Source organism: Eptesicus fuscus, chromosome 18 (assembly GCF_027574615.1).
Source record: "Eptesicus fuscus isolate TK198812 chromosome 18, DD_ASM_mEF_20220401, whole genome shotgun sequence".
Lineage (NCBI taxonomy): Eukaryota > Metazoa > Chordata > Mammalia > Chiroptera > Vespertilionidae > Eptesicus > Eptesicus fuscus.
The window spans coordinates 25,902,334-25,917,752 of record NC_072490.1 but is presented as its reverse complement, the minus strand read 5'-3'; the positions used below and the strand labels follow the sequence as shown (position 1 = coordinate 25,917,752).

At 44.7% G+C, this 15,419-nt stretch overlaps 1 protein-coding gene across 1 annotated transcript in view; it reads left to right on the top strand.

Moving 5' to 3' along the window:
- Positions 1-14,585, top strand: part of CPNE4 (copine 4) — a 291,785-nt gene extending 277,200 nt beyond the window's left edge. Inside the window, exons 13-16 of the mRNA XM_054729573.1 lie at positions 2,247-2,298; positions 4,897-5,030; positions 7,915-8,151; positions 14,196-14,585. Coding sequence (XP_054585548.1) covers positions 2,247-2,298; positions 4,897-5,030; positions 7,915-8,151; positions 14,196-14,330 — 558 coding nt within the window. The 3' untranslated portion in view covers positions 14,331-14,585. The remainder of the gene's footprint in view (positions 1-2,246; positions 2,299-4,896; positions 5,031-7,914; positions 8,152-14,195) is intronic.
- The last annotated feature ends 834 nt before the right edge of the window (positions 14,586-15,419 follow it).

Sequence of the window (15,419 nt, the reverse complement as noted above, 5' to 3'; positions counted from 1 at the left end):
GATTGGCCAATCGCCGGCCAGGCCTAGGAACCCCACCTGTGCAAGAATTCATACACTGGGCCTCTAGTATGTATATGTGCATACAAGTTTTTGACACACAAATGTTTTTTAAGATTTAGGCAATTTCATATAAAATGTCAGATTTCTGGTTTCTTTGGAAACATTAAAAGGCCTGGAAAGACTAAGATTAAGAGATTATACAACCACAATGGGGGGTGGGGGGAGGAGACTTATGTAATACTTTAAACAATAAAAAATTTAAAAAAATTTAAATTTTAAAGAGAGAGAGATTATACAACCAGAATTAGGCAGAGCTGAGGAGATACAGTCCCCTTCAGGTTGGATATCAGCTCCGGAATGTGGTCAGGTGGGTGTTGAGCTGTTGCACCTCGAGACTGGAATGCTCATCAACAACCACCAGTCCTACTACCAAGAGATGCTTGAGCATCCCCCACCGCATCCCCACCTGGTAGTCTTCTGGTCTCAGCTGGTCCAGTAGGACTGAGAACACCTTGTTCCAGGCCTTCCTTTTCTCATCCATGACATCTGCCTGGTCCCCATCCTGGTGTAACTTATCCTTTTTGATGTTTCTTGAAGTCCTTACCCTCACCATGCCTGTCAGCCAACTTATTCTTCCTGCTGTCCTAACAAGCTTCCCTCACATCTCCTCACTCTGCTCCAGGCCTAACTTTCCCTCTGCCCCAACAGACACTAATGGTCTCAGCAGCTCGTTTGCCCCCAGCGAGTTTATAACATCGCAGAGATTTACTTCTTTGGGAAAAACCTCAGAGCTTGCCTGCAGTCTCCCTAGAATAGACCTTGAGACAGGAGGTCTTGGATGCAATTATTTGCGAGGTGGAAGAAACCTCAATAGAGAATGAGGAAGTGAGAGGAAGTGGACATAGGGTATCCTAACAAGTCAGTTAGCTCTGTGGGCGGTGGAGCTGAATCTTGCTGGGGACCCTGAAAGATACTATGGAGCACACACAGACCCCGAGGATAAGTGGGCTGGGTACTGATACACCATGTCCTTTCAGCACTAAGGAAGGGCTGCTCGCAAGCGACATTAATTCCCCAACACCTTTAGCCTTCCAAAAGCAGGCTCTGGAGCCCAGCTGGTGTGGCCCAGTGGTTGAGTATCGGTCTACCTATGAACCAGGAGGTCAAAGTTCAATTCCCGGTCAGGCACACGCCTGGGCTGCAGGCTCGATCTCCAGTGAGGGGTGTGCAGGAGGCCGCCAATCAGTGATTCTGTCTCATCATTGATGTTCCTAGCTCCCTCTTCCTCTCCCTTCCTCTCTGAAATCAATAAAAATATATTAAATTTTTAGAAAGCAGGCTCTGGAGACCCGAGAAAACTTAAATAAAGCCAGTAAAAGGGGTGGAAGTCAGCTGACTTGCCTGGAAGAGCCAAGGGCAGGGGAATGTGGGCCAGGCACCAACAGCATCGGTTCTGACCTCCCACAAGGAGAAGAGGGGTCTTTTAACACAAGAACTAATGACCATTTTCTAGCCCCTGAGAGAGCCAGGGCTAAGAAATAACATTTGAAATGGGAGTCTCTGTAAAATCCCAAATGATCCCATAATGTCCAGGTGCCAGGACAGTCCTCCTGTTTTTACCAGATTTTAGAAAGAAAGAAGTAAACATACCACCTTGTGATAGGTCCTGGCAGCTAGAGGAATCTGTGTTGGAATATTACAAGATACGTGATTTTATCACTTTTCCAAAAGTAGAGTCTCTTTTACCTGCATATATGGGCAAATCCTGCTGTCCTATAGCTCTGCATAGTATGTTAGAATGAGTTTTTAAATGTCAACAGCTTAGCGGGAGCTATTGTAACCATCACCACTTTGAGCAAACAGGGTGATGAGTTACCTTTTTTAAAAATCATTGAGTCCAAGCAGTGCTCAGCCCAATCTAAGCCTCCAATCTGTGGCCAGTTCTTTCTGGGGTTACATTTTTTTCTGAAATCTTATCTTGGCATTTTTTATATGCATCATTCTCCCCTCCTGCCAGCATTTATCTGATTCTAGAAAAATTTCCTGTCACCTCAACTCCACAGGGAGCTCAGAATTCATCCTCCCATCTCAGACTGACTCTGTGGAGGCTAAAATGGTTCCTGGGGCTTGACACCTAATGAATGGAATGGGCATTTGTTTGCAGACTCTTCCGCCCAGGGCCTCCTTCCTGGATTAAAGTTGTAATTCTCCTTCCTTCCTTCTTTTTAATTTTAATTGGTGTCTAGGTCTCTCATGACTTCGCAATCAACTTTAATGAAGACAACCCAGAATGTGCAGGTAAATGACAACGTGAAAGAAGGCCAGTGTCTCACAGCCCTATTGTTTGCACATTTCCCATTTTAGTTTCTCTCCTCTGATGCAGTCTATCAGTGATCATTGTCCACAGCAGAAGAGTAGGCTTTCTGGGTCTAAATAGACCACGCTACTCTAAAGGCAACAGAGAGCCATAATGACAGCAGAAAACTAAGAGCTGGAAAAGACAGGATGAAGAAGAGGCCTTGAGTTTACAGCAAGAATGTTGATCCCCATTCTGGATTCCTCTGGCCAAAAAACACCGGGGGAAATTCACTTGATAGGCAGTGATGATACCCCTCTCTCTGCTCTCCAACTTTCCCTCAAGTATTTCTTTCCCACAACTTCCTCTCTGTGAGGGTATAAGTAGGCAGTCAGGGGAGGACATGAAAATCATTGGACACCTTCAGCATGTTGGCAAAGGATACGGCCTAGTGACTTCCAACAAGTAGCTTCATGGTTTTGTGCCAGAAATAGCCTTCTCAAAGGCTTTGGTCCATGTTCCACTATTTCCAGCTGGAATTTCTCCAACACAGTTCTGCAAAGTAATGATGATGAAATGATGATGACAACTATTATGATACATTATATCCTAAAATTATTTTCCCTGCTTCCTAAATAACAAATAGAGACAAGTTCACCGGTTGCTATGAAACGTATAAGATATTTTTTTATAGTGAAATAGGTAGAAATGTCCATATCTCTCTCCTTATTGTCATGGAGGAAGGGGGCTGAACCAGAGTTAATTCAGATCCAGTGAGGTGTGTGGAGCATCCAGCAATTTCTTTCACCAATTCAGCACTTACTGTCCAAGAATATGACATCAGTGTCATTGGGTGTGCACATAGTAATCTCTGAGACCTGATCTTCATTCTGCCATTATTCCCTCTCATGATCCCTCACCCTAAATTTATTATGGTTTAGAGTCCACTCATCCCTAACTTCCCCCATTCTTAAACTATAAGAATGGTTTTTCACCAAAGCAGAAAAAAATACATGCCCAACATTTGCCTGTTTCACACTCTCAGAATTTTTCTGCCTGTTACTTTTTAAAGAGAAATCCAACGTGCTTATCTTGGGCAAAAACTCAAGAGTCAAAATAGCCCTGGCTGGTTTGGCTCAGTGGATAGAGCGTCAACCTGCTGACTGAAGGGTCCCAGGTTCAATTCCAGCCAAGGGTACATGCCTGGGTTGCGGGCTTTATCCCCAGTGGGGGATGTGCAGGAGGCAGCCAATCAATGATTCCCTCTCATCATTGATGTTTCTATCTCTCTTTCCCTCTCCCTTCCTCTCTGAAATCAATAAAGATTTTTTTAAACAATAAGAAGAGAAACAAGTAATCAGTGAAGTAAACATTTAAAAAGAAACACAAGAAGACATCATTTTTTTTAAAAAAAAGAGTCAAAATAGATAAAGAGTGTCTGTTGAGTGTCACTTGACTTCACAACCAAGCTGCAAAATGATATGACATTTGCTTTAGAAGGACAGGCTTTGGGGCAGGGCAACAAGGATGCAGCATTTTCAGTGGGTTGGAAGCATGGGTATCAGGGCAGAACACACAGAACTTGCTCATCCAAAACACCCAAGATCTGGTTTGCATGCATGGTGGCTGTGGAACCCCATTTCAGGAGGGCCTTCTGTGGATCCCTCTGGCCAAAATCAGGACCAGTGTGCTGTTTCAGGATAGAAGGGGATATGGGCAAGAGCTAAGATAGGCACAGACACCAAGAGGAGCCATTTGAATACAATTCATTAGTAATGGGACTCTTGTGGGCACGTGGGCATAACTTCAAATGTTCAGGCAAGAGTCATAAAATGCTAGGAGAAGCTACACTATCGGGGCCGTTCCTTCCAGCGGAGTCTCACCCTTTACTATTTCCTTGGGTCACGTGGCCTCAGGATGGAAACCGCCTTTAAATGAGAAGTTGACCATAATAATGAATGTCATTCATCTGTACCACAGTCCCCAGCAGACAATTGTGTCAGCAGTTTTGCTCATTCATCACACACTTGGTATGCCTGACCTGCCTCAAGATCTTTGAAGGAGTAAGTCACAATCCCTGCCCACAAGGACTTTAATATCTGGAATGATGGTCACACATGACTCCTATAAGTGGAATAGGGTGGTATACACTACAGCAGAGTCAACAAGGTAGTGTAAAAACTAGAGAGGCTGAGCACAGCCCTCAGAGCCAGGCAGACCTGGGTTTCAATCCTGAGTCTGTAATTCATTTGCTGCGTAACCTGGGACAGATCATGTAACCTCTCTAAGCATCAGTTTCTTCACCTGTAAAATGGGCATAACATCTATTTCATTACACTATGAGAATCTAATGAAATCTTATGGGTAAAGTAGGACATTAGGGAAAAGTTGATAGAAAGGATTGCTTTTTAATTAAGCCGTTGAAGAGAATGATTTCAGAGGGAGTAGAGGCAGCAGTGTGGTATTTTTTATCTTAAGAACATAAATGTGATGTTAAGGAGGACATTTGGGGAATTTAATGCTTTATCTATGTGTGTGTTTGATTACAAATCTATTTGAGGGGACTCTTGAACTATTGATCTTTGCCAACTTCACCTTAGGAATTCAAGGAGTTGTGGAAGCCTATCAGAGCTGCCTTCCGAAGCTCCAACTATATGGTCCCACCAACATTGCCCCCATCATTCAGAAGGTGGCCAAGTCAGCGTCAGAAGAGACTAACACCAAGGAGGCGTCGGTAAGGAGAGAGGCAGTTTGCCTGCTAATGGGAGATTGCCCTTTCTCACCTGGATATTGGCCATAGCACCCATCCCATTCTGACAATACATTACAGCATGTGTGAGTTTGGACAAGTGACTTCACCTTCTCCTCATCTGAAAACTGGGGATAATGATACCCATCTCTGCTGGGTTATTGTGAGGCTTAGAGATGACACATCTCCAATGTCTGCAACATTAGCTGGACAGAGGGGACACTCAGCAGTGGAATTGACTTTATTCACTGGAGTATCAGGCTTACCCACATTGTGTTCTTAGGAAGATAACAAGAACTGTCCAAAAGAAACTTGCTTCCCAAGGTACCCAAATTATAGATGAAACTGAAGCAAAATAATAGATACTTCTGTCCCCTGGTGGTTAAGTACAACAACACAAAACCTCATAGCAAAGATTTGTTTTGTATTCTATTTGTGGTTTTCTTAAGAAAAATGCAAACCAAAGTTTTTATCATATTCGGAACTATAAAGCTACTTTTGCCCAGCCCTGTATATTACCATAATAACTTCTCTATGTATCATTTTAATGACATCAATATATTTCTTTTTTAGCTTTGTGACTTCTTTCAGATTTAGTAGAACATTGCTGATGTCTGACATTTTCTCTGTGATTTTATCCTGGATTCCAAGATATTGCATTTGCATAAAGAAAGTGATATACTACTCTCTCATCTTCTTACATCAACTCAGCTAGCCTACTTGCGCTGCATCATGTTCTCAGCCTTCCCTCATGATAGAATGGATGGAGGACATCCAAGGACATTGACCTACCAACTATCACACCTGTCTCTCATCTATTTTTTCCCTTTCTAATGAAAACTTATTTTTATTAGCAAATAACACATCCTATAATATCTTCTGTTTAAGTTAAAATCTTTCCTTTGACACCACTTTACCCTAGCCACTACCCCTTATTTTACCTCCCTTTAGAACAAAATTCATTTAAAAATTTGCCTATACTCACTGTCTCCATCTCTCCTCCCCTTCGTTCCTCTACCTATAACCAGTCAGACTTTCCTCCCCAACATTCCTCTGAAACTGCACTTGTCAAAATCAACAGTATCTCCATCTTGCCAAACCCACTAAGGCCTTGGAGCAAATTTGAATCCTCACAGATGCAAGATTTGGGGATAAGTGTTGGGCAAGATCAGTATTTCATTTTATGTTTTAACTTTTTTTTTTCTCATCAGAACTTCAAGTTCAAATTTTTCAAATGATATGTTACTCAGAAACCCAACATCTAAAATAGAATTTAAGAAAACTTGCTAAAGCTGGACTAAGAGATGGGGTCCAAACTTTTGTCCTTCTCCCCTTATATCCCCAAGAGCATCCAAGGCGTCCCTAGGGCATCCCTGAGCCCATATTGAAAACAGAAATCATCTCAGCCCCTCTGGGGTACCAGGAACTAGAAGAGAAAAAAGAGAATAGGGCTGACATAGGTCTGGACTTAGGCCTGGTATAAGCCAGCATGAGTTTTTGCCTATCCTGCACTCCCCCAGGTACCACTCACTCCCCCAGGGGCAGGTAGTCTCCTGTTTAAGAATAGGTCATGAAATGGTACGAGAATGGTCTGACCCACATATCCCCAAACAACTGAACCTCAGGAACAATGGTTCTTTTCCCCAGCCGTTTCTCCTGTTCTTTAAACAACGTGTGGTCCTGGATCCCTTGTTATCACTGATAGCTAAGGGGCTTACACTTGAACCTCTTAGGCAAGTTGTGTCAGGGTCTGGATGTAGGATTTTCTCCTCAACTTTGTGGACCTCTTCTAGAAATTTAAAAAAAAAAAAAATCCTCCATATCTGAACAGGACCTCATATACATTCAAAGACTATCCTGTTTCATCCGTGAGCATTTCCCCGGCCTGGCTTTGGAAGCAACTGTTACGGTAGCTTTATTGGAAATTTGCATCAGGCCTTTGATCTAACAGTCTGCAGCCTAGGACCTCTGGCTAAATTAACACTGGATCAGATTCTAGAATCCTGATAATCCCTTCAGATCAAGGGTTCTTAACCTTTTTTGTTCCATGGACCCCATTAGCAGCTGATGAAACCCATGGGCCCCCTTCTCAGAAGTATTTTTAAGTGCACAAAATAATCTCATTTTAACGTGTACATAAAAAATTATTAATAAAATATTTTACACTATTTTTTTACACTATGTCTTAAAAATCCAGGGTGTATTTTACACTTACATCAACTTCATTTGGATGCTAAATTATCATCACAAATATTTAGACTTTATAAATTGATAGTACATTCACATATTTGAGTTGTTTCAAACATTCTCAAAAGACTTCAGATAACTGAATTGGGTATCCATTTTTTAAGTTAAATTTAAATTTATTAAAAGAAAATAAAATTTAAAATTCAGGTCCTCCATTGCTCTAGTCACATTTCAGGGGTTCAGCAGTCACATGGAGCTCATGGCTATTGTCTTGGGCAGTGCACCTTTAAACTTAAAAATCTCCAAGCTGAAGAGGCAATTACAAGCAATCTAATCCCAACCCTCATCTGAGAGATGAAGCTGAAACCCAGAGGAGTTAAGGGATTTTCCCAGGATCTCAGAAAATGAGGCTTTGACGCCCATTCTCCTGACTCCTTGCTGCTCTGTCAACCACACTGCTTCCTAACAGTCACTAAGGTGATTAGAATTAACCTATAACTACTGTGCCTGCCTTTCAGTCCCATTCATCATCACCTTAAGTTTTTAGGACTGTCTACACACAGGTACTCAAAAAAAATCTGTTGTCGCTGTTGCTGTAGCCAGTATGCACTGAAGGCACCTGATATTGTCCTTGTCTCCCCACCTCTCGGTCCCTCGTTGCCTGGCGTCTGATCCATCGCAGCAATACTTCATCCTGCTGATTCTGACCGACGGTGTCATCACAGACATGGCCGACACCCGGGAGGCCATCGTCCACGCCTCCCACCTCCCCATGTCAGTCATCATCGTAGGAGTGGGCAACGCTGACTTCAGTGACATGCAGATGCTGGACGGTGACGACGGGATCCTGAGGTCCCCCAAGGGAGAGCCTGTCCTTCGAGACATCGTCCAGTTCGTGCCCTTCAGGAACTTCAAACACGTACGCATATCTCGGGGCTCCCTATGGGAGGGCAGGACCAAAACCAACTCACTCCTTACGTGTTTCCACCAGTTATTAGGGAAGCAACGCCGGCTATCCATGCCTGCCTAGGCCAGGCCATCTCCCCCACAGGAGATGGAGAGCTTGGCTCTTTGGAGATAAAAGTGTAACTTGAATTAGAGATGAGAAATCTTGCCAACTATAGTAGCCAACATTTCACTTGCACTTGTCCCATTCATAAAGCTTAGGACTTTGGTGCCGTCAGGGCTGCCAGGTACAGGTAGGCAGAGTGTTCCCTGTGCAAGGGCCTGGCCAGAGAAGCAAGGGGCAGCTTCAGTTCGGCCTGGGTTCTGCCTGTCGAGCCCTGTGCCCTGGCAGAGGCCCGTGTTTGCCTTGGCAAAGCGTATTTTCAAATTGATAGAGACCTAAATCCTCTATAAGTATAGTAAGCAGAGCCAAAGAATGTAGTTAACTCCTTAAGGACAGAACCAGTAAGATGACAAAGGTAGTTCAAAGGAGGATAGAACATAGCTGACTATGGTCAGTGGGGGAAAGGCTGGAGTAAGTTTGCTAGGGCAGATTCAAAACTAGGGAATGGCCAAAGGGGTTAAAAATAAATAAGTAGACTTTGGATTACCTTCTCCACTGGACAGAAATCTTCCCAGTTTTCCACAAGTTGACATCTAGCTTTACAGTCTCGAGCTGTAATCTATAATAAATAATGTCAAGCAGCATTACCTCCCCCTGATGACCCGAAGCAGGTGCAGTAGACTGTGCTCTAGTATGACATCGAAAAGTGCTTAACAATTTTTTGGCATTTCAATTGTTGGATCCTAGTTAATTCAGTGGAAGGCGGGGCACCTTTAGAATTCCAACAGCAGCCTTCACCTGTGGGGCTGAATTACCCAGGACGCTTCTGATTCATGCAAAGGCTCCCTCCGGCCTGGGGGTGGCCCTGAAGAATCCTTCAGAGCCTCCCCAGCTATGTCTGGGAGCCCTTGAGGGTCAAGTGGGCTGTCACAGACAGTCCTCTGTGACCTTCTGTTCCTTGCCCCAGCCAAAGTCACTCAAGAGCAGAGCATCCCCCCCCCAACTGGTTTGGCTCAGTGGATAGAGCATCTGCCTGCGGACTGAAGGGTCCCAGGTTCGATTCCGGTCAAGGGCATGTACCTTGGTTGCAGGCACATCCCCAGTGTGGGGTGTGCAGGAGGCAGCTGACCGATGTTTCTCTCTCATCGATGTTTCTAATTCTCTATCCCTCTCCCTTCCTCTCTGTGAAAAATCAATAAAATATGTAAAAAAAAAAAAAAGAGCAGAGCATCCCCACCCCCACCCCATGCCCCCTGTGGCTTTGCCCTCTCCACTGCTGGTGGGGCCAGCAATACCCCTCCCAGTGGGTGGTAACTGAACTTGAGCTGCCCCGCAGGAGGGAATCTCCAGAATGCTCAGTGCCCTGAAGCAACTCCGCAGTCCCCTGTGAGAATCCCCTCCTGTCCCTGCTGCTGTGACCCCTCTGTCACCTGGGCCGTCACTGCAGTGAAGTATGATCCCTACATCTCCAGGATCCCTGCTGGAAACATCTGTAGCTTCCACTGCAGTCCTCAATCCTCAGGGCTGAGGGCAGTTATCTAGCGACCCAGAGAGGAAGGCACACCATCCACTCTAAGCTTTCCTTCCTAATGCTTTTTTGGAAAAGCCTTTCTACTCCAGCCAACACCCCTCATTCAAAAGGGTTTATTGGATATGTCCAGGCACATGTGAATCCCACTTTGAGCCCACGCTGGGACCCCAGCTACCCTGGGTAAGGTAACTTATAGGGGGTGGAAGGATGGATGGACAACTGTTTACATAGACGTCCCAGTGCTAGCGTCAGAGCCTTTGGCCTGTGCTTTTCAGAAATTGCCTCGTGTTCTGCTGCCGCCTTGGGACAGGAGTTAAAGCCAGCATCGGGTAAACGACAAGCCCAGTGGCCTCCACTGAACCCCACATCTCCTGAATTGCCAGCTCAGTGTAGGGAGGTCACCGCTCACTCCGGGGCTCCTTGAACAATGAGGTATAGCTTAGAAACCTAGCGCCACACAATTCTAACGCCCCTCTTAAGGAGGGCTACTGTGTGATTAGAATCATTCAAGGAGCATAAAATCAATCCTTGACTACAGAGTTGAGTACAGAGGGAGTTCCAAGTAACAGCCCCTACAAGCTCACAGGCAGCGAGCACGGTGAGGGGTGACCGTTCCACTGTAGCCGTCTTCCTCCTGCCGGAGGAGGAGGTTTGCAAATGAAACTGCTCGTTAGGTAAAAGAGGCTCATCGTGTCCTCGGCTGTCTGCACGTGGACAGCAAGGAGTGCTGTCCTCTTTAAGGAAGGATGTGCGGGGCCGGCTGAATGCACTGCCCTTGTGTTCATCAACGAGGCTACTGACCTGCCTGATGCCCAAGGCGGGGGAGAGGGGTGCTCTTCCAGGTTGTGATATCCTGCTCCATCTGGTCAGCAGCACAGAGTAGCCATGTCACTGACCACCACCTATAACTGCCTGAGTGAAGGGCCAAAGAACTTACTCCCTGGGAGATTCATGCACTTCCCCAAACCACCTTCCCCTGCCACACACACACACACACACACACACACACACACACACACACATCTGTGTGCCGAAACAATGCAGCTGAGCCAGGCTAGGTTCTAGCCTCTACCCCAAGCCTCCTCCTCTCATGGAGTATCTACTGTGTGCAAGGCATGTGCTAGCATTGGGGCCACAGCGAGGTGAGAAAGCCGTGGGTCCAGGCTGCAAGGAATGAACTGGGGGGTTGCATGGTTGGGACCCAGGGGTCAGCAGAAATATCTGTGGGTGACTGAAAGGGGCTAAAATGTTGCTACGGGACTTCAGAGCGGAGAGAAGTCGCCATGAGGGAAGCCTTGCAGCTTGAGCTGGGTGTGTGAGGAAGGACAGGGCCTTGGTAAGCCAGGAGAGGAGGGGCGTCAGCCAAGGGACCTGCCCTGATCTGATCGGGGCGAGGAAGTGGCACGCTCACCGTGTGTGCTGCGCAGTCTCCAGCTGCTCAGAACGCCAGGAGCATATCATCCACCTTATCTTCATGGATTTCAAATTAGATTTTGAAAACCATTTCATTATCCAGACTACACTGAATTCAATAAGCCATAAATAAAATGAAAAGTGAGGAACTGATACATTTCATATTAGCCCGTCACCCAGGAGCCGTCTCTCCTTTCCTGCTCTGCATGATAACTCGGGGCTTTGCAGCGGACAGGGCGCTGGCTCCGAGCGGTGTGATTCTGGGCAAGTTACTTAACCCCTCTGTGCCACAGATGTTCATCAGTACAATGGGGCAAATGACACACGCATTGGAAGGTTAAAGGTGGAGTCTTCACAGAGCTTAGCCCAGTGCTTGGTCTGTGTAGGTGATTAATAAATACAGCTGTTATTGCCAGCTGCTTTCACAGTTTTGGCCTTTTCCTAACCCAACTAATGCCCCCCAGCTCCTATTTGCTCACCAGACCCACGAGCACATGTGTGCAAAAGGGTGGGAGAATTGCTTAAGCTCTGTGCTGTCCCATGCAGTAGCAAATAGCCACATGTGGGTATTTAAGTTTAAATTCATTAAAATTAAGTAAAATTTTAAAATGACCGGTTGCACAAGCCACATTTCAAGGGTTTATTCATTGCGTGTGTCTAGTGACTACCATATTGGACTTTCCATCATTGTAACAAGTTCTACTTGACAGCACTGTTTAGGAAAGTTTTTGTCTCCAAATAACAGCAAGTCCATCTTCCAGTGGATTACATGAATGGTTCTTAACCAAGGATGACTTATTCCCCAGGGGGGACACTTAGCAATATCTGGAGACATTTTTAATGGTGACAGTATGGAGTGTCTAATTCACATCTAGTGGGTAGAGGCCAGGGATGTTGGTAAACATCCTACAATGCACAGGACAGTGCCCCCAACAAAGAATTATCTGGCCCAAAACAGCAGTAGAGCTAAAGTTGGGAAACCCTGGATTACATAAGTAAACTCGTGTAGCTAGAAGTTAGGGACAGGGGGCTGCTGACATCTGTTTTTTCAGAGATTCGATAGTGTCAGGGCCAGCACTTGGTGATTCCCTTGGTGATAAAATGGTTGCCATAGCTCCAGGAATCACATTCCAGTTCAAGGCAAAGAGGAAGAGGAAAGGGACACAGAGCCAACCATGTCTGTCCCCTTTCACCAAGAAGAAAAGCTTTCTAACGTCCCCAGGAAAGTAATTTCTGTCTCAAAGATGAAATTGGATCACATGGACCTCCCTGGATGGAAGGGAGGCTAGGAAATCACATATTTGGCTTTGTAGCTTTTCTATGAGAGGTGGCCAGAGAGAAGGGGTAGAAATGACTTTTCATATACCCCAGTGTACACATGGATCATGAATAACACACAACCCTGAGAAGTTATTTATAAAATAAAAGAGCATTCATGGATGTCAAATGTCCAGCAGGCTATAACATCTCCAAGATGTAAAGAATCATTTTATTATTTTTAAATATGATTTTATTGATTTTAGAGAGAGAGAAAGGGAGAGGGAGAGAGAGAAACTGATTGGCTGCCTCCTGCATGCCCCCTACTGGGGATTGAGTCTGCAACAGGGCATGTGCCCTGACTGGGAATTGAACCCGGGAACTTCTGGTGCATGGGGCAACACTCAACCAACTGAGCCACACCAGCCAGGTGTGATGAATCCTTTTAGAAAAACTCCTCACAGTGTTTTCAGATCGTTGTTAAGATATGTCTCTTATTTTGAGCCTCCTAAAAACTCTGTGAGATAGAATCAATGCTTATTCTTTCCTATTTTGTCTCTGAGAACAACAGGGCTCAGCAAAGCTGAATGGCTGAGTGACAAGCCGCATAGGAAGGAAGGAGCCAGCAACCAGGTCATCTGGCATTTAGTTCACTCCGTTTCCTTCGGGATCTTTCTGAGGCACCTCAAACACTTGTTAACTTGTCACTCTGCTTCAAATTTTCAATCTCTTCAGTACTTATAATGGGGTTTGAGCAATTTTTCTTGCCCAGAGGCTGAGCAGTTAGCACTGAATACCAAGAGTCCATGCAGAATATCAACCTCCAGCTTCATCTGCCTCAAAACATACAGTGGAGCCACAATGCTGATAGAATAATGGCTACATTAATTAGCGTGGAGGTACTCAATACGCTCCATCACCTGGCTTCAAGCTTATTTTCCAACTGAATGCCCCACCAATTCTGCATTTGCAACACACACACTTCAGTACCATCAGAGGACTCCCTGTCCCTAAAATAATTAAATGCCAATCCCCTGCTTCTCTACCTTTTAAAACATACCCAACTTAATTGCCACCTCCTCTTGGAAGCCTGCTCTGATTTCCTCCAAGATGACTTAGTCTCTTTGTTTTCTGCACTCTGGTCACACAGTGTTTGTGACTCTGGAGCAGTGATTCTCAAATTTCATATGCACAGGAATCATGGGCATCAAATTAAAATGCAGATTCTGATTCAGAAGCTCGGGGATGGGTCTAAGATTCTACGTTTCTAATACGCGCCCATGTGATGTGATGCTGTTGGTTTGTGGCATGTGTCATATTTTACCTTAAAGTGGGGTCAATTTTGGCTCCTCTCACATGATGCTAACTTCCCTAAGAGTAAGAATAATAGACCCATAAACCCTAGCACAGTGCCTGGAACATAAATAAGTGTCTAGAATTGAATATAAATCAGAAACAAAAGTGCAAGACAGTTCATTCTGCCACCTAATTTTCACCCATATTTCAGATGTGAATAGTTTGATATTTTGAGACAGGCATGCAAAAATAAAATTAGGGATTTAATGGTTCCGGTTCCCACAACCTGACAACTCTTGCGTGGAGGCCCTTGTCAAATGCTGAATGAATGAATGAATGAATGAATGAATGATGAGAGAGAGACTAACTGCTCAGAACAGGATTCAAGCCTGTTAGGCTGATTCTCAGCTTCCTCTGGCCAGCTGCCAAAGTCATGGTGATTTCTTCTTCCCTGCAGGCATCTCCAGCTGCCCTGGCAAAGAGCGTGTTGGCTGAAGTCCCAAACCAAGTCGTGGACTATTACAACGGCAAAGGGATTAAGCCAAAATGTTCATCAGAAATGTATGAGTCTTCCAGGACACTAGCACCATGAACTCCAGGCACTTTTACAGAGTTCTGAAATACTACTCCTGCTAATATTTACTACTTCTACTACTCATGTACTTTAAAAAGCCACACATTTAAAAACTAGCACGTTTTGGTGATTTTTAACTAACTGGCCATTTTTTTTTATTTTTTTATTTTTTTTTTGCATGTGTAGCCCTGAGGCCTGGATCTGGTAAGCCCTAATATTATTAAAGACTTTTTACAAAGAAACACAAATAATTCCAACTTACTCTTTACATTACAGCATGTCGACTTGAAATAAAATGGTATCTGTATCTGTTTTTTATACAGGTTTGTTGAAATTTTGCTAAATTTCTTATTATCTTTACACTGTAAAGCATTTTGAAACAACTACTGAACGTTGATAGCCAAAACATATTTGGTTTTATCTGCTACAGGATGAGAGACTTTTCAAAATGGTAGATGCATGGACTGTATTTTGCATGTTTAAAAAACAAAACCACAAAACACAACACCCACACTGTTTTTGCAGTTGTTACCTATAATTCATCCCTGCTGAGAATGGTCTCTCTGCTGATGAAGGGAAGCAGTCACCTGGGAGTAGTCTTCTTGATGGGGGTCTGGGGCACTTAGCCCAGCACCTCTCAGACTTTACTGGGCATCTTGTCAAAATTTGGACCGTGATGCCATAGATATGCATAGGCCCCAGATTCTGCCGCTCTGACAACGTCCTAGGGCAAGCATGTCAAACTCAAAGGTTAACATGAGCCAAATAAACGAGGCATGCGGCCCACAGACCGCGAGTTTGACATGCTTGACCTAGGGGATGCCAGTGCAGTCCTATCGTATTGCGAGTACTGAGGTTCTAGACCAGTAATGGGCAACCTTTTGAGCTTGGTGTGTCAAACTTCGCCAAAAAACTGAGCATAACTCGGGTAGTGTGTCACTTTGAGGAAAAAACTAACTCCAAGACTCTAGTCGCAAATGTTTCATCCTCAGGAGCAGCAAATGTTTCATCCTCGGCATGCGGCCTCATGTCATCAGAAATGGCTACGTGTGTCAGTACTGACACGCGTGTCATAGGTTCGCCATCACTGTTCTAGACCTTAGGGTG